We start from the raw sequence: 26,389 nt of genomic DNA, 5'->3' as shown, positions 1-26,389 counted from the left end.
ATCCCAGTGCAGTGTCGTATTTAGATTTCATTACTGATCAAAAAGCTACTGATGTGAAAGGCTGGCTTTCTTCTGTAAGCCACGGTCTCTCTTCTCAAGCAAGAGCAGCTTCAAAAGAACTAATGAAGTGCTAGCCGCTTTGATTCAAATTAAGAAGTTAAATAAAAATTTCCCAGACTATGAGGAGTGCGTGATGTGAAAAATCCACTGAGGTACTGCAGGACACACCAGCATCCAAGAGCAACGTTCAGAATTACGCTCACTAGCATCTGTGCAGTTTGTCCTTTGAAGACCAGTGAAACACAAGCAGGGCAAGAGATTAGCTTTTCTCCCTAGAAACCTACTTTGTTTCAGATACTGGTTTGACACAAAATAAAATACTCTGCATCTCCTTAAAGCTCAATCCCCTATTCAGTGTTAGAATGTGAAGCTCTGGGATTTGTTAAACCGAATTAAGTGACATGTCCCACTGGAAGGCTTTTACATTTGAAGACTTCTGGGTGCATACATTTTTTTCCTGAGGTATGGATAAGAAAAAACCAGGTAACCATACTCTCAAATTTCTGAGGCAGTAAAAGTAAAAGTACTTCCACAATTTAAAATCTTTGCCTAAGTATAAGAGCTCAATTAATTATAGAACTAGGGGTGTCTGGGTGGCTCAGTGGGTTAAGCCTCTGCCTTTTGCTCAAGTTATGATCTCAGGGTCCTGGGATCGAGCCCCACATCGGGCTCTCTGCTCAGCAGGGAGCCTGCTTCCTGCCACCCCCCACTCCCCGGCCTGCCTCTCTGCCTACTTGTGATCTCTGTTGGTCAAATAAATAAATAAAATCTTAAAAAAAATAATTACATAACTACAGTCACTACTGAAATAGGTAATGATAAAGTCTGCCGTGACAATCACTCCTCCCTGTGGGACAGAAACCACTACCTGTACCACCTTCTCTGTTATATCTTTACCTCCTGATACTTGCTGGCATCACTGGTGCCTTGGACTACCTAAGAGTGTTCTTAATTCCAATTTGAAAAATTTAAGTGACACCTTTCTATCACTACTGTCCTATACAGCCACCCATCTCCTTCCCCATGTGCTGGCTTAGCAACCTCAGAGGTTGGATGATACCCACACAGAAAAAAACACTTTCTCCAGAAATAACATGAACTGCGACAGACACAAAAAAATGATGGATGGCCTAGATGAACAGAATATTGGAGGGTACGTTTCGGAAACAGAAACAGAAGAGCAAAAGTACTGCTGATATACAGTACACCTTAGAACATTTAAGTAACAAATTTCCCATTATTACACTTTAAAGTTTCAGTCCAATGACAAAAAAGATTCTTCCTAGTTCTCCCTGCCGCTTAGGAAAATTGAAATAATCAACTCTGACATTTTCCACACAAGGTTACTGCCCACAAAACAATGCATCACTATGAGAGGCCTAGAGCTGACAAGGGAGGACAGCAAGGAGGTTGCCATTGGGGAAGTCCCCTACGCCACTTACCTGATTTTTCGTAAGCGAAGGGTCCCACAGTCCTACGTCCTCCCATGTAGTGTTTTTCAAATAAAAGTCATTAGGTTCAAACTGTTTAAAATCCTAGAAAAACAGTGAAAGAAGTTTACAAAAACATAGTGATATCAACTCTAGCCCAACCTTACTTATAAATCCCATCTCTTAGCTAGAACTGGGAAGACAAACAGAAAAACCAATCCCACCAAGAACTAAACTAGGAATGATAAGGCTCAGGAAATAAAAAAAGGCATACGGAAGTTGTATTCAACATTTCCTAACAACTGAACATTCCCCAAATGGTCAGCAAGGTTTCCAAGGAAACCACTGGAAGTTCTAGTCAAGTAAAAACTTCAGTCACGTAGTAATACCAAAGCTCCTTTCATGAGAGTATTGTAACTCCTCAGTTGTAGCATTAGAATGGAGTGTAAGCTAGCAATGTTTGCTTACAGCACCATGGATGTGATATTCTGCTTCTGAGGGGGACAAAGGGTAGAAATGGATGGGGAAGAAAACTCAGGATTTCTAAACCCACAAAAGAAGACAGCTATCCGAAGAAAAGTAAGCAGTACTACGTTAAATTTATACTCTTATGTAAAAACTTAATGGCCCGTTTCCCCCCAGGCCAGGAAGATACAAAGTCTCAGGAGAAAATTCCCCTTGACTCCAAAAGGTTCACAGTTCAGTGTGGGAAAATCAAGCACATATAAATTCCACAGTATGTAATCGGTGTAATAATGGCAGGAACACATCAAATGCAGGAGAGAAAAGGCACCTCAACATTGGCATTACTTAGTCTTGTGCAGATTATTCCACTGAGTGCAAAGCGGACTGAGATGGACTGTTTTATCGGGCAGATCTGCCTGAATTTGAGGGGATGGAGAGGCAGTGAACTTCCACACTGGGGATAACGTAACTAGAGAAGCCCACTTTTGAGAAGCTTCAGTCTTCATGAAAATACTCCCCCCACCCCAAGTATTATTCATAGGAGTCAGGAAAAGAAAATCTGTTGCATGAAGGAAATTGCTTTTTAACTTTCAATTCCATCCAAACAGTTCCTGAATGCCTATTATGTACCCAGCACTGTGCTAGGTGCTGGTTATACACGGAGGGACAAGGTAGTTACGGTTCCTGGCCAGATGGAACTTAAAGGCTAGTGGGGAAAACAGCTTTAAATATTTCAATCAGAGGCTCTGACCAACTAAACCGCAAGACCTAGAGTAATGAGATCTGGAAAAGGAGGAGACCAGGACACTGGATACTATCCCACAGGGCTTCTACAAAGCTCAGAAAAAAGGTCAGAAAAACAGTTTGCAAAAGTCCAAACTGTTATACAAGGGGGAAGATAATAGTGTATGATGGGTCAGAAGGGCCAACAAATACTCGTCCTAAGGAAAGAGACAACAAGCACCCAAACCACCATGCCTCACCAATCAGAAGGTCAACCAGAACACTCAGGCATATCAGAATGAGAACAGGCTCTGGAGCTCGCAGACAGACCCGACCATACGCTTAGCTGTGAGGTGGACCTAAATCTTTACTGGTTCTTCATTGTAAACTGGAGATAAGAATTCCTACATCCCCCCCAGGGGCTGTTCTAAGAATGTGAAATTAGAGACAATTTTAAAGCACCTAAAATGTCTGACATGTTACACCCTCACCAGGAGATCTGCTTTTGCTTCATGATGCAAAGATGAAAAAGCCCATTTTAGGGAGAAGGGAGCAAGTTAAGTCAACTGAGAAAGCTCGGGTGAAGCTAATGCTGCAGTTATAATTCAGAATCACGACTAAGAATTAACCAATCCCGGCTGCTGACACAAAGTAATGGATCAGAAGCTGAGTCATGTTAAAATTTAAAAAATGGCATGCTACTTACTTCTATGTGTTCTTTACAGTATTCCAACCCAATGTCACTAAGTATTTTTTTCACAGTTTTCCGGGCTTTTCTTAAACTGCCAAGATTGTTGACAGGAAGTTGGAACATAGTTTCTATTGGAAAAAAAAATTTAAGTCAAGTCAAAACACGTACAACTTGTAATATTTCCTACTTCCACTGATGGTAGGACCACAAACCCTGGCCCGCTGACAAAGAAGGAGAGTAGATACCCTTATCTAGTATGTTCCGATTACTTTTAAAGCAGACAGGCAAAGTAAGTGCTCTCTGATCTTTTCTATTTTTAACAGGGTGCTCTATGTTATATATCAACTGTGGGTCTAATCTGGCACAATTCTAATTAAGTTCATCACCAAACTGGTTTTTTTAAAATTGAGAATTAGGTTAATAATACCAACCGATTATCTTAAAATTGAGTTAGTGCTTTTCTCCTTGTGATGTTGAGCCTCTGAAAATAGAAAAATGTTCACCATTTCAGCATCATTATCACAAAATTTTGAGTGCCAGGGAAAAGAAGTTTTTGTTTTCTGGGAACTGTCCTGCACACTGCTAAGAAATATCCTTTAGTGTTTCCAAATACTATCCAAACTAAAGACACTACTGGTTGTGTACCTAGCCCCCCAGCCAGCAGGACCCCTGGACAAAGGCACTCAGCATCAGGGCAGATGATGACTGTGTTACAGACTTTAGGGGATCCTCTTGAAAAATGAAAAGCTTACATGTATGTGTGAAGGAACTGAAAAATTCTTTAAATGACCTAATACATTAAAAGCACAAATTTAGGTCCACTTCCCCCAAGTTCCTTAAAAAACAAAAGTTAAAATAAAATTAGTATTTGTATGGCTTCTCCATGACCATAAATGTTTCCTATAAAATACGGTAAGAATTTATCATCAATGTAATAATCCAAATAAATTTTGTAGAATATTAAATAGTTCCAAAAACCAAAACCAGTGGCAAACCCAAAAGCCAAAGCAATAGGAATTAAAGTTTAATACACACAAATCTGGTTTACTGATTAATAAAGACTGTTACTCTATGATACCACTACCATTTGTAAGTACAACCATAATCAACTAATCCAAATGTAATACAGTACCATGTTACCTCATTTATTATTCTAATCCAAAAATCAATATTAACTATGAAAAATGGAAAAAAGAGTAAAGCCTACCAAAACAAACAACTCCTACAAATTCTGAATTTGAATGTGTCTCAGTACTGAGAAGTTTCAAAATATTCTACATGAAGTACAAAGTATAACTGAGGCCAAAAAAGAAATGCATTTCACTAAAAAACACTGCTTACTCTCCCCATCCTCAGCAGCTAAGAAGCAGGACTGTGTGTCCTTCACACTTTCTGCCATCTGACAATCTGCATATTACTTACGAGTGGACTCAGAAGTCACTTTGGTTACAAATTTAATGTGTATTCAAAGACAGATCCATTATTCTTTGTGGAAATTTTATTGCTAAATTGTTTTAAACCATCTTTTTGAAAGTATTAGATCAGTTGCTGCTTAATGAAACGTCCCACAACCAGGTCACTGAGAGAGAACCACCCGACAGCAATGTTTCAGAAATACAGCAAATGTTGCAGGCTAGTTCTGAAGAGCCCAGGCATCAAAACAGATGCCCACCAACGCCCAAGTCTGAGAAGAGACATCTTGTTTCTCTATTCATTTCATAAACTCTTTGTGGGCCCAAATCCAGCAGTTCTTTTGGAACTTCTCAAGTCAGTCCTGCTTCACTTAAGAGAGATGAGCCCAGAAGGCAGCCACTGGTTTTCCCCGCCTTCTGGTTATATGCAGCTGAGTATCTCAGCAGAAACAAATACACAATGATTGGGAAATGTCGCCACCACTGAAGACACCAGTCTATACAGAAAGCACCCAGGGAGTTAAACTGCAGCCAAGGATAAAGGAAAACTCATTCTCCTATGGGCAATACATCAGGCTTTCTCAGTGCCCACCACCCACGGCTAAACAAGTTGTCTTAAGCACCTCCCTGCATGGTAGGCACCCAGTTTATATACCTACAGTTCTGGAAATGTCAGTATGTTCATAAAGGAGCTTCGTTACAAGAAACTTGTAATTTATAAAATGTGGTATTTCAGCCATGGAGTAAATCTCAAGTCTACTTAGGCTGAATTAAACAGGCATATAAATACTGAACACTGCTTACCAGAAAATGTACAAAAATGTGTTTTTTTAAAAAAAACGATTAACAACTAGGAGGAATCTAAATTAAAGTTTACACTGAAAGATGTAGAATTAAATTATTGGCATTGTTATTGGATCTGGGGACTTCTCTTTGCCCTCTCCCACAGATGGAGGTACCCTCTCTGTATTTGCTTATGGAGGTCACTTAAGATTTTGTCCATCTGGGGCGCCTGGGTGGCTCAGTGGGTTAAGCCGCTGCCTTCAGCTCAGGTCATGATCTCAGGGTCCTGGGATCGAGTCCCGCATCGGGCTCTCTGCTCAGCAGGGAATCTACTTCCTCCTCTCTCTCTCTCTGCCTACTTGTGATCTCTCTCTTTCAAATAAATAAATAAATAAAATCTTAAAAAAAAACATTTTGTCCATCTGGAGCTAGAATAACTCATTCATTCATGTGTGTTAGCATCATCAAAAGCATTTACAAAGACTCCTGTTTTTTAAGTAAAACTTCATAGAACAGGTACACAGTGTTAAAATATAAGCAAAGAAGGATCCTTCCTGCTCTTATCCTTTTGCCATGGAGCTCCCCTTCTGTAAGGGGCCACTGTTGTATCAAGCTTTTCTGCAACAAGCCAGAATTCAACTCTGTGAATGTTAGCATAATTATGGGTGACAAGATAAAGAACTAAAGGGCCCTACAGGTTGTTTTCCCCAGCCTCTTGCTTGCTGTTAAGAAAGAACTTAGGGGCACCTGGGTGGCTCAGTGGGTTAAACCTCTGCCTTCAGGTTAGGTCATGATTCCAGGGTCCTGGGATGGAGCCCCGAATCAGGTTCTCTGCTCAGCGGGGAGCCTGCTTCCCCCTCTCTCTCAGCCTACTTGTGATCTCTGTCTGTGTGTCTCTTTCTCTGTCAAACAAATAAATAATCTCAAAAAAAAACTTCAAGGGGTCCCTGGGATCAAGGCCTGCATCAGGAACCCTGCTGAGAACGGAGCTTGCTTCTCCTTCTCCTGTTCCTCCTTCCCCACTCTTTGTTCTGTCAAATAAGTTTTCTTTTCTTTAAAGAAACAACATCAAATCAACAGCTGGCTTCAGGGTTCATCAATGTTATCTATTTGATTCATACTTACAAGCTTTTACAAGAATTACTCCTGGCCCTGAAAAGTCCTCTGATTTAGAAATGTGTACAAGGGGCCCATATCATAAGTGACTGAGGGGCAGGAACCGACCGAGTAAATAGGAAATCAACTGTTTGAGATTAAGGGCTGATCCATCATTTCTGAATAGAAAGAGGGCAAAAAACAGAGTATTTAGAATAATTACTCTTAAGCAGGAAGAGCCTTTAATGTCAAAAATTGCCAGAAGATGGGCTTTCTCTCCAGATTTGTCCCCAGGTGGCTAGTCCTTTCTCTTAAGCCTCCTTGTTTGTCAGAATGGCCATTTTCACCAGGTCAGCACCATTATCCCAATACCAAGGGGAGCTCCTCCAGTCAAACCAAAAACCTTTCAGCTCATGGCAAAAAAGGGGAAAATATCCAATTTAATAGACTGGAACCACTATTCTCCTGTTTATCAATCATTTTTGAAGAACCTATACTTTGTCACTGTGCCGGGAACAGAGAGATGAAGAGGACACAGTTCTTCCCTTCCATACCCCATCATGTCTAAGGGCCAGGAACTAGAGCACACAGCAGGCACCTGGCCACTGGAGTCAAGAAGATGGCTACTGCCTGCCGAACTGCCTCTTGGAGCCACCTCCTCCATCAGCAGTGTGTGTCTGACTCAGGTCCACCAATCGGAGTGTTCTACCTCTGCCGACACTGAGACTAGTAGAACTGGATGTGTGCCCCAAACACGGCTGATAGTGATGCTGAAAAGGACTCAGGACCTGCTACTACATGGAGAAAGCAGAGGGAGGGAAAGACTCCCATTTGACAATACTTAAAGTCCTCAGTCCAGCTGTGCCTGACAGCCCCTTCCAAAGACTCTTCTAAACAAGAGCCAAATACATGACCACTTTTGCTTAAGCCTTGGTTCATGTTCCCTGCAACCAAAAGTCTTTGTAGACCCACTGGGTAGTAGGACACAGAAGAGGAAGTGAACAAGAGAAAAGATGAAGAACTTTATGTCAAGTAATTACACTTATTTATTAGGTCTAGGAGAAAGAGTAAGTTTGTTAGGAAGACAGAGTTCTTCTGAAAGATGCTTTGGATCCTGGTTTCATGAATCAAAAACAAAAACACCGAATGGTCAAACACCTCCACCATTTTTTTTTAAAGCGACAGGGAGATAGGTGTGGGTGGAGGACCAGAGGAAGAGAGAGAATCCTAAGCAGGTTCATGCACAGTGCAGAGGCCGACATGGAGCTTGATCCCACAATGCCAAGATCATGACCCAAGCCGAAATCAAGAGCTGGATGCTTAACTGACTCAACCACTCAGATGCCCCTCTCCCCAATATTTTAGAATATTAGAAAGGGAGTGCCTGGGTGGCTTAGTCGGTTAAACGTCCGACTCTTAATTTTGGCTCGGGTCATGAGATGGCCCTGCATCAGGCTCTGCACTTGGCATGGAGACTGCTAAGATTCTCAACCTCACCCTCTGCCCCTCCCCCACTCTCAAAAATAAAAATTAAAAACAAACAAACAAACAAACAATGAAAGATTTGGGGGAAAGCTCAATGACCTATTAATAACAGAGTCAACATTTGCAAGTATTTTATTAACAACTTAAAATGAGTAGTGTTTGGGTAAGCATATGCCATCTGATGAACAAGACAAAAATATCAATTTTTAAGAATGATTTAAATTCATTGCTGAATGATTCAGCCACATCCCTTCCTATTGATCTTTGTGAATTTTACCCACACCTACTGATTGGGTCCAAAACATTAAAGTTTTACTAATAATCCTGGCCAAACTTCTACTCATGTGCTTTCTTAGAAAGCAAGAGTCAGATGGCAGAAATGAAAAATCTGAGATCTGTACCCCTAGGCTAGAGATGAACTGAATACATACATAGAAGACTGATCAAACAAAGGTTTCTTTCCCTTCCAAATACCAAAACTAAAATACTCCTTTACTCCACATACCAAGAGAGAAATGAGGCAGATTGAGCCTGTCTCATGAGGAAGGATCTATAGGATGAACCTGTACAGGTGAAGAATAACAACATCTCAATGACTAAACATCACTTAAGCAAAGAAGTCATCATCTGAGAAACACAATTATAATTATTTATGAAACAAAAGCTCTGCCAAAAGGCTTGGATCAAATCAGGTGTTGTATTGACATTCTTCTGGGTCAGGAAGACAGGGGATCCCGACAGCAGATGGTTCTAGTTTAGCCCACTCAAGGCAAGGTTTGCAAGACCTGATACACCAAGAGTCATGAGGCCTGTCTATGTACACGATAAGGTTCCTTGCAAAGGGATGGAGGATGACATCACTTTGTCTGTTTTTTTTTTTTTTTTTTGGAGTAGGGAAAAGGCAGGAAAACATCTGTAAGTGTGCCCACAGAAAGTAACAAAAACAAAAACAAAAATACCCCATAAACTTTAAACCTTTGACCAGGCACAGTTAATCAAACAAACCAGGAGAAAAAAAAAAAAAGCCTCCAGATCAAACTTTTCCAGATTATCTTTTAAGCTACCACAAGTGTGGATGTTAACATGACATTTTCCAGGATATAATTCTTCATATTTTTATGTGCCTTCTTAGGTTCCCAAGTTCTTCATAAGAACATATGGTATTAATTTAACATACCAGAAAATACAGAAGTAAATATGATAGCATGCCCTAATTTCCATCACTTGCAACTTTCTTATATCTGTGAACCAAAATCTGCAGAGTGACAGCTAATGCATCAGTTGTATCAGTGAATACAAATTTACAATTTTCTTAAGAAAACGTTTCTAACACTGCACTGACAGCTAGACAGGAATGGTTACTTCTTCCTGAACACAAGCTGCTTGGCCTAAACAAATGGTTTTCAACAAGCTCCCACCCCCCCTTATAAAGAGGAAACCCTTGTTTCTGAACAACTCTTAGCTGACTTATTTAAAAAAAAAAAAAAAAGAAAAAAGAAAGAAAGAAAGAAAGAAAAAAGCGGAGGGGCTCAGAGGTTGAACTGGCCGGAAGGAGGAGGAAAACTTCCCAGTTACTAAGTATCTCCTTGAAATAGTTACTTGTCTAAATTAAGCTTCTAATGAAAATTTATGCCAAGGTGAGCTGTCTGAAATGTAGAATGAGGACCTAGTGGACAATCAACCAAAGCAGAAGTTTGATGGCTACAACAGAATTCTAAAAGTTTACTGAAAATCTCCCCTGAGTAAAATTACAGCCTGATCAGAGTATGGCTGTCAGAAGCCCACAATAAGCCTAAGGATTAGAATACAGTTTATACTTTGGTGGTGTCCTTTAAACATTTCTACATTAAGCTGTAAAGAAAAACACACATCGGAGAAAATCTTTTAGTGGGGGTGGGGGGGGTGGGATCAAAGGCTGGAAATAAGTCCATTACTAGTGAAGAAAAACAGCAGTTGTATTTTCTATGTTAATAAAAACTAAGAAGACATTTTAACTACTACAATATAGACAGTTTCATTTTTGGTAACATCATCAATCCAAATTAACACAGAGGAAATTCAGATCTTTGATATTAAATCAAGAAAACAGAGTATTCTAATGTCACACAGATGCAAGTGTTTATATAAAGATCTTATAACCTGTGCTGGGATTTAAGGATCAGATATATTTGAAGTTTCTTTAAACCACTAACTAAAAAGTACTGTTTTGTTAAGATGCACAGACATTTTAAGAAGACTGTCATAAATCTTCATGCTACCCAAGATCATACTTTTTTTTTTTTAAACGGATTTTGTGATGTCTCTGTGGAAACATTTAGGACCCATTAAAATAAAACCACGCAGAAAGAAAACATCATTTCCTTATTTATGTGCTCACTTTTCCTCCTACCACCCCCTCAACAACATACTTAATACCTGTCAATATCACTGAGTAAAACTGTGGTCACTGTAAAACACTGTTTCTTTTTATAATCAGTAAGTGCTTATCTTTCCTGACTATTCTGGGATCAGAAATAGTAAAGAGAGATACCTTATTTGTTTTCTAAGGGTGTCACTAGGTCCTACATTTAAACTAAGCCAGTTGTAAATAGGTTTATATGTGTGTATTTTGAAAAAAATAAACCCCAAAAAGCGTTTTTAGAATAGCCCTCTGATGAGTGAGCATGTTGAGAGCCCAGAACCTACATTTGGTCTGGAAGAAACCATCCTTCTCCTTCTTTACACAACAACAACAAACATAGTCCCAAACAGAAGCAACTAATCTTTCAATTTCCTATAAGCTCGGGTAAAAGTCATTGCAGATGCCAGAGGCTCTTCACAGAAAGGCAGATCTAACTGTCTCCTCTCTTTCTCAATCCCAAATACGACAGAACAAGTAACTGACAATCCAGGGCAGAATGCTCTTCTGGATTAGCAGTAAAAGTGTGCAGCATGACAGAGGTGAGAAAATAAAGTTTAGACTCCTTTCTCCTTAAGTAACAGAAAATGTGCAGTAGTGTTGAAACTAAAAAAAGGGGGGGGGGGTTATTTGTAAAGCCCAGGAGGATTAGGAAAACTACTTGCAAATGAAGACACACTTGTACTAAAAGCCAACTATGAATAATGAACACCAATTATTTTGCAAAGGTTATTGTATTAGAACACTGTTAATAAAGACAAGAAGCCAACAGAAAATGTAACCAACTTCTGTTTTCTTCTATACTCATCTACTAACTGCACTTTTACTATTCTCTAATAAAAAAAATTACAGTGGAGTTAATTGTATCAAATACAAAACTGCCTCCAGAAAAAAAGACACTTTGATTTTGAAGTTTTTACCAAATCAGTGATTAAATTCCGCAGTTTTTATACTTTTTTTTTGTGGTAAGCAGACTTGTTACTTATGAAAGGCAAAATGAGTACATTTCCCTAAATATAGCATCTGGTACAGCAATACTTCTGGCCACAGTCTATAAACAATGTGTGAATCCCTTCCACAAGGAGCCCCGCTTTAATCTAAGACACTCTCTCCGCCTGATCACAAGTGAGCGGAGCACAAACCCCGCTAGGCAGTTTGTTCCATATTGGACATCTCTGTTCACAAGCCCACAGTTCTCAGTTCAGTCTACAGAAATCGAATTCCCTAGCCACAGAACAGCCTTTCACATTTTTAAGACCCTTCCTCCTTCCCTCCTCCCAAGTCAAGCATGCTCAGTTCTTTTCACCATTACTTCTGTTATCACAGGAGCCAATCACTAGTGGATGGGCTCCAATCTGTCAACCTCTCTGGTGCCCTGAATAAACGTATTCCAGATGTGACACCATCAGAAGTCAAGTGGGACAACACTTCTCTAGTTCTAGATATTTTCTTAAAAATTGTATTATTTTTATTGTTAGAGAGAAAGAGAGAGAGAATTCCAAGCAGATGCTGCGACTGGTGGAGGGCCCAATGTGGGGCTTGATCCCACGACCCTGAGATCATGAATGGAGCCAAAAATAAAGAGTTGGGTGCTTAACTGACTGAGGTGCCCAGACAGACGCCCCTAATATATTACTATTTTTAAAAAAGTAATCTCTGTGCCCAACACGGGGCTTGAACTCATAACCCAGAAATCAAGAGTCACATGCTCTACCTGAGATATTATTTTTAAATTACTGTTCCGAAAAGGTGCACTGTGTTGGTGGCAGCCACTTTACACATATTACAACAATCAACCAAAATCTTTTATTTTTTAAAAATACATGTTGTGCTTCTCAGTATTAGGTAGTTCAGTTGGTGGGAACAAAAACCTGTACAGAATCCAAGTCTGGTTAAAGGGAAGTTAACTATCAAGTTTTTAAGTATCTTCTCAGTTAAAGGGACATGAACATTCTGATTCCAAAATGTAGCACTGTGAATCACTGAAAGAACCGAAGGGTTGCCTCATCTATACTCTTCTCATTTTACAGATTAGCAACTGAGGTGAAGCAACTGGCCTAAGGTGATCAGCTTGTCCGTGACAGACCTGGGTCTCAAGGTTATCTCCAGATCTAAAATGCTGCGCTCCTCCCACTACCCTTTTAGAGGAAGTTCTTATCTCAGACATTAAAGGTAAACAAGAGCATGTTAAATACATACACTGAAAGTGCCAGAACTTCATACTCTAAGTTGAAACAACCTCAAACAAGTTCAACCAAACTAGCTCAAGTGATGAAACAGATTAAGAATACACACACATCTCAGGTCAGATGGTCCCGTCAGATCCTGAGAAGAACTGAAACAAGAACCTAGCTCTGAGCCCACTTGCCTGAAAGTGCTCTTAACCATCACCATGGATGCCAAGAGTCAACAGATCGTCACATCAGGAAGATAATCCCGATGTATTAATATCCTGCAAAATGAAAACCACAACCTTGGTATCCCTCAACAAAACACCAGCATTTCAAAAACATATGTATCTTTTGTCTCTCTTTTATCACCTCCCCATTATCTATACTCAAAACATGCTATTCCAAAAATTGCTTGGGAAAGCAGAGGCTTTAATGATCCTTCTTTTTCTGGACAGTAGTAGGTTAGGCAGGAGGGCAGTCTTCTTTCAACTACATTTTAGGCTCCTTTTTGCAAATAAAGTTCCGTTTGTTTTTATTACAAAAGCAACTGGGAAATAAAAACATATATACACACCAAAACCTGTACACGAGGGTGCCTGGGGGACTCACAGTCAGTCAAGCGTCTGACTCTTGATTTTGGCTCGTGTTGTGATCTCATGGGTGGTGAGACAGAACCCTGCACGGGCTCCGCCCTCAGCTTGGGAGTCTGCTTGAGATTCTCTTCCTCTGCCCCTTTGCCCCCAGGCTTACTCTCTCTCAAGTAAATAAAATCCTAAAAAACCAAAACCACCAAAAAACCCCCACAAAAAACCCCAAAACCAAAAACCTGTACAGGAATGGTCTCACAGTAGTCATTAATACCCAAGAAGGACAAAGAACCCAAATCTCCATAAATAAAATGTGGTCTATTCATACAGCAAAATATGATTCAGCCATAAAAAATGAAGTACTGCTATATGCCAGAACATCGATGAACCCTGCAAAATTATACTCAGGGAAAGAAGTCAGTCACAAAAGCCCGCTTACTGTATGATTCCATTTACATAAAAGGTGCAGAATAGGCAAATCTAGAGAGTAAAGGGTAAAGTTGCCAAAGGCTAGAGGAGCCGGGGTACAGCAGGTGGCAACTGCTCATGGGAACCAGGTTCTTTGTGGGATGATGAAGATACTGCAAAAAACGGACTGCGGTGTTAGCTGCACTACTCGGAATACACTAAGAAACATTAAACTGTATACTTTAAAGGGGTGGACTGTATGGTGTATGAAGCACCTCTCGGTAAAGCTGTTACAAAAGAAAAAAGCAATTGGGCCTAATAGAACAAATACGGAAAAGGCAAGGAACACAAATAAGTATATGTAAAGAGTTAACTCAGGGCATACTTACCCTTCCAGCTTTTTATGCACATCTAATTTTTCTTTTAAAGGGAAATGAATCTTTTGTATCTCAGCATTTAGTCCTGCAGCAAGAAAACTAATGCTGCCGGAAAAGTTTTTAATTTTTAAGAACTGTGCTTTCCTTCCAATAGGTAGATGCTAGCCACAAACAGCTATTCATCATGTAGAATACGGCTAGTCTGAAGTGAACGGAGATATGCTTTAAATTAATTTATTTTTATTGTGGTAAAACACACATAAAGGAATTTACCATCTCCAGAATTTTTAGCACAGAGTTCAGTGATACTTAGTCCTAATATCATGCCACCATCACCACCACTACCCGTCTCCAGAACTCTTTTCATGTTGTAAAACTGAAGCTCTGTACATTAAATACTAACTCCCGCTCTTCACTGGGCAGCCACAATTCTACTGTCTCCTTGACTCTGACTACTCTAAGTACTTCATGTAAGTTGAACCACAAAGTACTTGTCTTTTTGTGCCTGGCTTGTTTTACTTAGCATCATATCCCTTCCCTCCAGGTTTATCCATGTTGGAGCCTGTGTCAAAATTCCCTTTCTTTTAAAGGCTGAATAACACTCCACGCTATATGTGCACACATTTGGCAGGTGATGGGAGGGACACTTGGACTGGTTCCATCTTTTAGCTATTGTGAATACTGCTGTGAACATGGGTGTACAAATATCTCTTCACACAGTAATTTTTTGGTTCCACAGTGGTTCTTCATTTACATTCCCATCAACAGTGCACAATGCCTCCTATTTCTCCACATCCTTACCAACACCCGTTAAATGTTTTTTTAATACTAGCCATCTTAACGTGTATGAGATAGTATTTCACTGTAAGTGTGATGTGCGTTTCTCTAATGATTAATGGATACTGAGTATCTTTTCATTTGTTAATTGGCTACTTCTATGTCTTCTTTGGAGAAAAATCTATTCAAGTCCTCTGCCCATCGGCAGTATGCTTTCACATGTAAAACATACTTGGGATTTCCAAGGCTTAGTATGAAAAAATGCAAAATACCTCATAAATACCTTTTCAAAAATATTGACATGTTGAAGTTATACTTTGGATGTACCAGGTTAAAGATATGTTAAAATTAATTTCATCTTTAAATTAAGTGTTCGGGCTCTCTGCTCAGCAGGGAGCCTGCTCAGCAGGGAGTCTGCTTCCCCTCTCTCTGCCTGCTTGTGACCTCTCTCTCAAATAAATAAAATCTTAAAAAAAAAATAAGTGTTAACATTAAATGAAATTAAATGTTAAAATGTGGCTAGTGGAAACAGACGAACCTTGAAGACCTGCTAACTGAAATAAGCTGATCGCAAAAGGGCAAATACTTTTTGTGCTTCTACTCATATGAGTACTGAAAGTGAAATTCAGACAGAAAAATGTGGTTGTCAAGGGCTGGGTAGAGAGGAGAATGGAGACTTGGGTGTTTAATGGGTATAGGATTCAGTTTTGTAAGATGAAAAAAGTTCTGGAGATAAACAGTAGTAAAGGCTGCATGACAATGTGAGTGTACTTAATGACAAAGGACTTTACACTTAGAAGTCATTAAAACCGTAAATTTTGGGGCACCTGGGTGGCTCAGTGGGTAAAAGCCTCTGCCTTCAGCTCAGGTCATGATCCCAGGGTCCTGGGATCAAGCCCCACATCCGGCTCTCTGCTCGGCAGGGAGCCTGCTTCCTCCTCTCTCTCTGTGTACTTGTGATCTCTGTCAAATAAATAAATAAAATGGTAAATTTTAGGGTGTATTTTACCACAATTAAAAATATTTTTTTTCAGTGTGGCTCCTGGAAAATTTAAGGCAACAGTCCTGAATATGGAACCAAATAAGGTTTGCTCGTAGTTTTACCAGCAGGATGGAGTGGGTTCAAAATGAGAGGCATTTATCATTGATGACTCTGCCAAATCTATGAACATTAAGCATCTGTTAAGACTTTTTTTTTTTTTGAACAGGACAGATCCTCTAGAGCAAGACCTGGATGTAATACAGGAACTTTGAAGGACTTTATAATTTCCAAACCATTCTGGACAATATTAAATGAAAGACTCTATGGTAACATTATTAATGGCCGCCAAACTGTTGGATATTTAAAAAAAAAAAAAAAAATCTTAGAATTCACTTTCCTGGCAGATCTGCTCTATTCGAAGACGCCAGGAAGAGAGGAATGTATCATTTCTGTCAATGTCAAAGGCTCCAGTTCACTCGGCCTTAACTAAGAGTTAATCCAGCTGAGGTTACTTTAATAAGTTCAACGGTTTTTAAAGATTTTATTTATTTGACAGACAGAGATCACAAGTAGGCAGAGAGGCAGGCAGAGAGAGAGAGGGAAGCAGGCTCCCCGCTGAGCAGAGAGCCCGATGCGGGGCTCGATCCCAGGACCCTGAGATCATGACCTGAGCCAAAGGCAGAGGCTTTAACCTACTGAGCCACCCAGGCAGCCCAGTTCAACTGTTTTTTTTTTTTTTTTTTAGTTTTGCAGAAGGGAAATGATTCTGGAGAATGTAGTGGTACAGAAAAGATTTTCAAAGAATTTCCATGTATTAAATTTTTAAATAACCCTTAAGTTTCTTCCAAACAGTTTTAAGGATAGAACTGTACAAGGGGAAAGGTCCTAGGAAAAATAAATTAGGAAACCTTTTCAAAGGTAACACAATGATGGAAACTTAATTTTAACAAGTTTTGTTTTCTTTCATGTGGGTGGCTCATTAATATCAAACTAAGAATTTCATGGGAAATAAACAGCCCCATTCACCACATTACCAATCTCCAAAATTATAATTACACTGTGATTTAAAATTTGTTTTATTTTAAATGCTTATCACAAGTGATTTCAGATTTATCAGACTATGACCTGAAATTATGATTGATAGTGTGGTAAAGAGGTATTTATGTCTGTAAATTATATCCACTATGAATTATTTTTCAGCAGAGATTGATTTTTCTGATTTCAAATGATGGAATTACAAACTTAAATATTCAGTAAGACAAGGGTGCTATCTCACTATCCAAAGCAAAGAAGAGTCTATTAAAAAGACCCTGCTTAGCTTTTTTGTCTTTTTTCCCCTCTTGCTAGATACTAGATATCTAGCATCTACAGCAGTGGCTGACACATAGCAGGCACTTAATAAATATAGACTAAACACCAGCCCCTGCCTAGAAAGGACTTACAGAGATGACACCCCATAAACAACCACAGGAAAAGCAGCAAAGTGTCAGATGTATCATGAAGTAAATGCTCTGAGGTTTTATAAGAGGGAGAATTCATTCTCCATAGGGGAATGCAGGAGAAGGTGGAAGCAGATGCTAAGCGGGGCCACTAGTTTAGTTGAGAATCTGCATTCACTGCAAACAAAACAAAACAAAACAAAACAAAACAAACTTGCTGGTACAGTTCCAGAAGTGGGACAGCAAGGAGTTCTAGAAACTATGTAGAGTCCAGAATGGCTGCTATGCCAAGCTTCTAAGTAATAAGGAATGACAGGGTTGGAAAGGCAGCTTGGGGATAGGACAGAAGTCTTGAGTGTGACACCAGAGCCTGCAGCTGTATCTGGTAGGCACTGAGGAGGTGCTGCAGTCAACGAAGCAGAGAAAGGATACAATTCTATGGGCACTTGAAGAGAATTAAATCCAGCCGTTTGGCAGATACTATTACAAAAGGTCTAGGAGAAGTCCATGCAGAGTGCAGTATCGGACCTCGGCAACCGTCAGAATCACCAGAAGGAGTTGACAACCACCGCAGACCCACCCAATCTGAAAGGTCTGCACAGAGCCTTAGGTGTAAGACAGTAAGATACTGAAATGACGGCAAAAGGAAGATGAAGTTCAAGGGTGAAGCCTACAGCCTACATCAACATTTCTGTTTTCCAGTAAAACTATACTGTTTTCATGAATAAAAATTTAGCTGACCTGTTAGCCACATGTAAAATTTTTACCTCACAACTTCAAATTTCTATTAACAAGTAGGGGGACACAACACACTAAAAGCTTTCCTCTGCTCAGAAGAAAGACAGTACAATGTAGTAATTAAGAACACAGTTGCAGAGCTGGGCAGATCTGTGTCCTTACTTAATCCTCACTCTGCCACTTACTAGCTTTGTGAACCTAAAAAAGTTACTTAACCTCTGGAGGTCTCCTTCCTTATGGTATATGTGGAAGGACACTATTCTATTGTTCAATTCCAATGTCAGAAGGATTAAATGAGATGCTGCCAGTTAACACTTAAAGCAGTTATTATTTTAAACCACATCAGATACTAGTCACTTTGAAAATCATAAGCTCACACTGTTATAATCTTTTAAAAAATATGGACTATTAATCCTGATCATCAGATGTGGTTGCTATATATCTGTTCTAAGACACATTACAATGTGCATTCACACACATAATACTTTACATTTGTGATTAGCATATTCTTAACCTTATAAACTCTGTGGCACTTAAAATGCACATGCAATTTAACATCTGCAAGTACCCACAATAAACCTAGTGACTTACAGTCACACAGAAACATAAAGGTATGAGCTAGATTTTGCATAAAAAAATATGTGGGTTACTTCTCTTCTAAAGACTTTTCAAACTAAAAGACTAGTGTCTACAACCAGAAACTATTATGTTGCGGTTTATCCTGTTACTTGAGAGAATTTAGAGGAGAATCCTAGTGGTGACCACCAGAATTTAAAGAACACTAATGGAACCAAAGGCTTTCAGGGTTTTGAGAATGTGCTGAAACGATGACAGAACACATGCATGGAAGGAAAGACGATGCTGGAGAGACGAGATCAAAGCCGAGGAACTGAAGGTGTGCTCCCTAACCCTTTATTGATTTTACATACTGAAGTTCACAAAGAATTTTACCTGAAAGGGAGAAAGATGCCTCACAGCTCACCAAAAAAAAAAAAAAAAAAAAAGAGAGAGACTATTTCTAACAACTTCATCTAGCTTTAGAGAGTATGAGATGGGGAGCATTTCCCAATTTACTCCATTTTAAACAAGCATTCCAGCAAGGCAGAGACACACCACAGGGAATGACTGCAACCCTTTGCTGCCCACATACCCCACAGCTGAGCACTGTTGCTGCCAATACAGGTGGACAAACTGGCTTAGGAGAAACGTGAAAGTGGGAAATCAATTCACCAGTAGGCCCAAGAAGACATCCAGACATATCCATTTTAATCATTCCAGGAGCATGTCACTGGTCTGGTCATCTAAAAGGTGTAGGACACAAAGTAGTGGAATTTTCAATTCCTTAATGAGAAAACTTCCATGCTCTATCACAACTACTCGGAAATAATTTTCCTGGAGTAACGGAAAGGAACTTTTCTCATTCATGAATAACAGAATTATTTACCCAAATCACCTCAAGTTTTTCTGAGCAATCTCCTAGAAGTCAAGGCCTAATAGGCAAAGCTTTCTCTGTAGCAGAGCTATTATTTGTGCAGCAGTCTTTGCCACTTGGTGGCTCGACTCTTACGGTTTCTGCAGAGTAGTTTTTCTTGGGTGTTGTTTTTAAGCCTACCTGATTTTGGACCAGGACTTTGAGCCAACTGCATAGGACACTCCCAGTTCTAGTTCACTCCTTTCACAAGAGCAAGAATTGCAACTGTTGACCTACGTTTACAACCCCTACCCCCAATTTAAAACTTTAATGCCTTCTTCCATATTTCTGCTAGACAGAAGTCTCTTCAGATGTAACAGATCTGAAGAGAAACCACTCATACAGGTTCTCAATTGTTGCCAGTCCCCACCAGAAAAAGCTGCATGTTTCAATGCAAGTACAGGCTTCCACTAACTCTTAAATGGAGACCAGAGGGTTCAGAAAATGGAAAGGCAGAAGGGCAAAAGCCAACAATTATCTGTCTAAACAAAAATGACTGTCCAGAGGAAAGAAAGAACAAGACTGCCCTCAACCAAAACATTCGAAAAGCAACAGGACCATAAACAAACTTACTTTCTTTCTTTCTTTTTTTTTTTTTAAGATCCTTGTACAGGCAACTTCAAACCAGACATGTGCTGCTTCAAGTGACCACCCCTAACACAATTTTGCTGGTCCTCTCTTGCTCGGGGTTTGGTCAGCCTCTCTGACTGTCAAGCGCACGCAGGATCCTTGGGTCTTCACGGACACAGAAGCATGAAGCAGCATTATCATTACGAAACATTCATGTGAACCCTCATTATTAGCCAAAGAGCACATGCGAACCCTACAAAAGCCTGTGTCCAAGCACAGGCCTGGCATGGACACCCTCTGTGTCTCACTTCAACACCGCAAGCTGAAGTGCCTTGACTTCCCCACTTGTGAAACAAGGACGATCTTGAGAAAAATTCAGAATGGTTTATAAAATGTTTGCCAAATAAAATGGGCATCATTTATATTACCCTAAAGGCTAGCAAAGAGGCCTTTACACTCATGGTTCTCCGTTCTTAAAGGCATCAACCAAGTCATATGAGAAGTGACACATAAAGACAAACAACTCATAGCTGAGTGACTCAATCACAAATCTATATCCTTACTGGAGAGGGAGTTAGGATGTGTAGGGATTTATTTTTAATTCTAAGGGATGGTCAAACAATGCATGAGCCTCCTATAGATTATGTGCATGTTTTGGAGTTAAATCTTAAATCTTAAACTGTGGTACATGTTCAGGGCAGTCTTCCTTAGTAAACTCTATCAAGAGCACTTAGGCTTTCCTTTTAATTTCCACACCTTTATTTCAGGAACATTGCTGCAATTCTGGAAATGTTATTATTTCTCAAGCTGTGGTCTTAGAACTAAGCTAGGGATCAATAAAAGCAAGGAAGCTTGAGTGTGCATTTCCAAAGAACTACAACCAGAGGACAAGTGAATGCAAACATGGAGATGAGAGAACCCAGAACTGAAATAGTGAAAAGAACTTTGCATTTTACACTGATTAGAAAATGTGTGCTCTCAATCAAAACAGTTCCTGTATATAGTTGGCGCACATTTTATCTGTGACTTCCTAATATAGACAAAACATCACATTATAATCAAGTTGATATATATATATCCCAATCTGAGAAGCCTGATAATATATGAGGAGAGCCTTCTTCCAGTGGAACAAGAATATGGATTCTCATTTAAGATGACTCCTTAACTGCAAGATAACAAAGGTAGCTCACAACCAAAACACAGGTCTAAGGAGTACTAAGACACAGAAAGACTGAGGGAGCACAATCATCCTTCCCCTCACTTTGTAATTAGCAGCATCAGGCAAACAATATAAAAATCATGAAGTCACGATGAACGGTGGCCACTCACGCTGGGCAAAACAAGGATGGCTTCTTTTATAAAGTATCTCAATGATTAAGGCAGCAAGTACCAATGAGTAAAGAAGAAACAACTTCTGCATTCAAAGTATCAATTCAGTTAGTGTGGGGCTTTGGTTCTCACCAGTTTCAAATGTCAAGTATCCAAACTAACAACATAAAATGTAGAACTGACAGTGATACACATCAGCAAAATATGGCGTTTGTTCTAGACTTAACACCACAAGCTCACTAGAAGTGTGCACGATGCTAATAACATGTCAAGCTCTGTGAGTCTAACTATAATTATTTACTTAGCGTAACAACATTGGACTTAATGTTCATGCCTTTTAGGCAAATAAATGGAAGTTAAACTCCCATGGGAAATATTTTATCTTCTAGAAGACATAAGACTTTAAAGTAAAAGCCCTTTTGGAAGTTTAGGATGAACATGTAGATTATTACACAGCAGTTTCGGGCATTTTGGTGTAAACTACAAATTAGTTTCTAATCTCACAAAATTTTCCATTTTTTGGCTACTTTGACAACATTTTGTAAGTTATCTAAGATTTTAATAGGTTATTTAAAGAAAAACTACAATATCTAATTCCGACGTTTTTTCTGTAGTTAAATGTACTGTTTCCCAACCACATTTCTGATGGTGGGACTTTGTATTTAGTTACAGTTACTTCCAACTCTAAAAAGTCAGTTGTATTTTACGTGTATATATGTCCACACCAATTGATGGAGTCAACCTGCCGAAGTCTATTACAACTTATGCAATTTTGTTATTTATATATAGTTCCCAAAAGACAAAAATACTACTGATACTGAGATTTTTCTTTTCTCTCTCTAGCCAATTATTGATCCCTACTTGCTCCTTTGTAACTCATCAGCTCTATCTTCCTCATTAATTTCCACAATTAAACATGTAGCCAGCATGTGTACATCACCTTAAATGTATCAACCAACAGATTGCTGAATACTTAAAATTTTCAATACTAGAAATTATGCTTAGTAGTACTTTTCAAATTTTGTGAAGTTACAAGGAAAGCAACAATTTAACACATTGTGCACTTTACTTAATTATACTTTTAATAATCAAATTGAAGTAATAAACTTGTTCATATATGTTAGAACAAAAAACAAGTCATTTTTACTTGGTAAAAGCCAATTTAAGCTGATTATCTGGTAGCAACTACATGTTCATGAAAAGGCCTATTCTGATCAAAGAATCTTTAAGGTTTTTAACAGCTTAGCAACTCTTGAGATTGGGTCATCAAAATAACAATAATTGAGAACTTACTTGACACTTAATCTGTTCAACATGGTGACGTTTTATTTTTAATATAAATAGTATTAGAACTTTTCCTGCACTCTGGTTTAAGGAAAAAAAAGAGAAATTTAAGCAAAACAAATTCACAGTGGGTATGTTTACAACCAATGACCTCCAGGACAGGCAGGGCCAGATGTCTTTAGAGATTCAGAGCCCAATCTCCTATATTTTCGATACAGAGACATTAAGAACCAAAATCAAAGATTTAATTAGTTCAATGTCTAGTAGCCTCTGATAAGGTAATTTTAGGAAATTTTCAACAATGGCCAAGATAAGGAAGGAACTTCTACTTAAAGTTTAATTAAACAGAATACCCATCCCCACCCTCTGGTTAGTAGAGGCTTTTTACCGTTCTTTAAATGAACTCTCACAGTTTACCTAAATTCCAGCTTTCAAGCCCAACTGTTTCACTATTCATTCATTCACTCACTTTGATGCCCAAACCAGGAAACCTTGAAACTGCAAAATACATGCTAAGAGCTCATAGCAAGTTTTCCTGTAGGGGGAAAATGGCTATTACCACTAAGGATATCAGTTAACACTGTATCTTATGTATAATTTGCCGAATCAAACAGAAGGACCTTCACAAATTTCATTAATCTCAAACGCACCTCAAATAAGTTGTTTCCAAATTACTCATTTAAAAACTCATATAACTATATATCAAAGACCAAGTACAGGTCAAAATTATTTCCATTTAACATATACTAAACAGTATTTAAATATTATAAATATCACCAATTAGATTTAAAATCGGATTCTTGCATTTACTAAAAAACTTCAAAACCAATATAGTTAAGTCTCCATCGGAATACCTGAACCAAGCTGCCTCCTTTTCACTCACCAAAATGTTACTTAATAGCAAATGTTCCAGGAAAATTCTCCCTTAAGCACCAACTGGTTAACTATGTATCAAAGAATACACCCATTCAATTCCCCATAAATTTACCTTGGTGTTATCTATATAAAATACTTGCAACAAAGTCTTACAAGTACCCCAAGTATCAACAACCACTGTCAATCATTGGTAGCAAGTACATGTTCATGGAAAGGCCTGTTCTGATCAGAGAATCCGTAAGATTTACAGAAGCTTAGCAACTCTTGAGATTGGGTCATCTAGATAACAATAATTGAGAACTTAAGATACTTTATACACAAGAGTGCAGAATGTAAATGATTAAAACAGTATTAGCAACTTAAATTTTCTCTTAAACAAGCCGTAAGTCATTTCTCTGTTCAGAACCCATGACTGCAACCAGCTCTAACCGGTTCCTTGAGGAATGTGGCTAGGCTGAAATTTTGGAAGTGTTGGCTTTGGTGGTGACCAAGGAGGAAGAAGTCTCTGGATTCCCTGTTGCTGCAGTTCCCACCCTCCAAAATGAATATACCCACCGGTGTGAATTGACAATGTGGTCCAAAGAGCAAGGCAGGAACGGAGTCCAGATCCTCAAAATGGTAGTACAGGGCATAACCACTAGGCCACCTATCAGTTCAGTACAAAAAGTACAACCCTGTGCATCATGGTGCAAAAGCTGGGGCCTAGGTTTCGCATTGTGCATCTCACACCTATGGAAATAACAAGAGGAGTAAAATCTATAGAAATCAACACTCCCTAAGAAGGTGGGTGCTCACAGAAGACCGGTGTCAATGCTTTTGCAAAGGTGGCTGGCTACTAAGAAAATGAATGGCAATTGCAAGTCCAAAGTTAGAAGACGACAAAATTTTACAATCAACTCTGTTGAGTTTGACCATGAAGAACTCAACGTGGGTTTAATGTTTACCAACAAGGCTTTGCAAATCATGACACCCATCTACATGCTTATGAAAATTACTACCCCACTAAAATCTAGCATCTTTCAAGAATGATTTTTAACTCTCAAAGAGTTGGAAAGATGTGGGCCATGAAGAAAGGAGGTAATCAGCAATACCCCCAAACCCGTAACTCTCAGGTTTTAAACTTTCCCCTTTACCATCTGACCTTGGAAAGACATGGTGACACATTCAAAGCTTAAGGTGGAAGAATTCCAGAATTCCAAAGAATAGGAAATCTTGTGTACCAATGATGTGCCAAGAACAAATGTGGATTGTCTGAGGGTCAACAGTTTTGAAAAAGTAAAAAGAGAACTTCTAAAATGCAGGGTGGATTCTTTAAAAGAAATAAAATCACCGCTCTTGACTCACTTAATCCTTCGCCATGTTGCTGTCAGCTCACCAACTAAGAGTGCGAGAGTGTGTGTCTTGCTGGGTCCATTTTCCCATGGTCTGTAGAAGGCGCTGTGAAGCACATCCTGTTCTAGCTCTGGGGCCCTTCCCCCCTCTGCAGCCTTACCCAGTGCAGGGAATGCGCCCCCTACTGACTCCAACACTCATCGCCTTTAGCCGACTTGGCTGCGGTGCATTTTGGGTGGGGGCTGGTATTTTCTTGATGGCCATAAACCAGAAGCAACAATGCAGATTTATAAAGAAACTGTATCAAGCTACCCAGGAGTTTCCCCTCCTCCCCTCTGAAGGTTCAAGACACTGGCACGAGAAGCATCAGGGATAGGAATTGGGTGTGTGGGGATGGACAGCATTAAAATGGCAAACACAGGAAACAGTTTGGTTCTTTTTCCCTCCTAAGCCTTTGTCTGAGAAATGGGGTTATGGCAAGAACTGCTCAGAGGAATTGGTGAACGCAAGAACATCAAGAAGACTTAGTGTGGGTACATGTGTGGCTAAAAAGGATATTAGACCTTAGCGCCTGATCTTGGGCAGAAGAGGAAGAGAAGCAATCGCGCCTTTTCCAGCAGACAGGCATCCAGGTTGGGGGGGAGGGGAGGGCAGGCAGCCCAGAGGAAAGAGAGGTGAATAAAAGGGTGCTCAAAGAACTCCTCCCCATTCATTGCATTAAAAAAGAAAATCTTTTCGCAGCTTTCTGGATTTCCATTTTTTACCATCTTATTGCAAAGTTGGGGCTCAGAATGTTCATAAGAGGTCGTGCTGACCAGGCAGCTGCGACTGAGAAAAAGGGGTGGTGGTGGACTCCGTGCTTAGGACAGGAGGGTAGCTGGCATGTTGGGGAGGAAGGGTTGCACGGCGGAGGCAAAGACTTTCCACTCCGTGCCATGCATGCTCCCCGCCCCCCAATCCGTCCCCCCCTCCCCCAGCTAAGGGTGGGTAGACCAGGCAGAAGGCTCGTCCTAGGCACTGGGGGTGTGCGTGGGGGGCTCGTTTGGCGGGGGGGGGGGGGGAGCGGGAGGAAGGGATTAGTTCCAGGGATGGGAGCAGCTCTGTTCTTGCTGGGGGCGGGGTGGAGGGAGATGCCATCAGCGGCACAGGCTCCGGGGGCCAGGCTGGCTGCTGGCCTCGGCGGGCTCACGGGGCGGGGAAGGGAGGTCGGGCTGCAGGAGGAGGCGCCTGGACCCCGGAGCAGAGCCCGGGTAGCGGTCCGCGCCGGGGCGGGCGTGCCGTCAGCACCAGAGTATGCAAAGGAGCGTGTGCGGCTGGAGGGCTGGCAGTGGGAACAACAATGCGCCCGCGGGGCCAGCTCGGCGGGAGCGGGGCCGGGCCGCGGGGTCGGCGCGCGGCGGCCGCCGGGGCTTACCTTGACTCGGCCTCGAGGCGCGCGCGGGGCCGGCGTGCTCGGGGGCCGGGCGGCGGCGGCGGCGGCGGGCGGATGGCGGCGGCACGGCGGTG

At 40.3% G+C, this 26,389-nt stretch overlaps 1 protein-coding gene across 7 annotated transcripts in view; it reads right to left on the bottom strand.

Annotated features, from left to right (window-relative positions):
• The window catches only part of ADNP (activity dependent neuroprotector homeobox), a 32,410-nt gene extending 6,021 nt beyond the window's left edge, over positions 1-26,389 (bottom strand). The window contains exons 1-6 of one of the 7 annotated variants that reach the window (XM_032350347.1): positions 26,298-26,389; positions 24,107-24,280; positions 22,685-22,756; positions 3,801-3,850; positions 3,385-3,497; positions 1,503-1,595 (exon numbers count right to left, since the gene is read on the bottom strand). In XM_032350347.1, coding sequence (XP_032206238.1) covers positions 1,503-1,595; positions 3,385-3,492 — 201 coding nt within the window. In that variant the 5' untranslated portion in view covers positions 3,493-3,497; positions 3,801-3,850; positions 22,685-22,756; positions 24,107-24,280; positions 26,298-26,389. Of the gene's footprint in view, positions 1-1,502; positions 1,596-3,384; positions 3,498-3,800; positions 5,837-22,684; positions 22,757-24,106; positions 25,837-26,297 lie in introns of those variants that run through there. The other 6 variants (XM_032350348.1, XM_032350349.1, XM_032350345.1 and 3 more) reach the window with 6 other exon arrangements.

Source organism: Mustela erminea, chromosome 7 (assembly GCF_009829155.1).
Source record: "Mustela erminea isolate mMusErm1 chromosome 7, mMusErm1.Pri, whole genome shotgun sequence".
Classification (NCBI taxonomy): Eukaryota; Metazoa; Chordata; class Mammalia; order Carnivora; family Mustelidae; genus Mustela; species Mustela erminea.
This window is presented reverse-complemented; position numbering and strand designations above follow the sequence as displayed.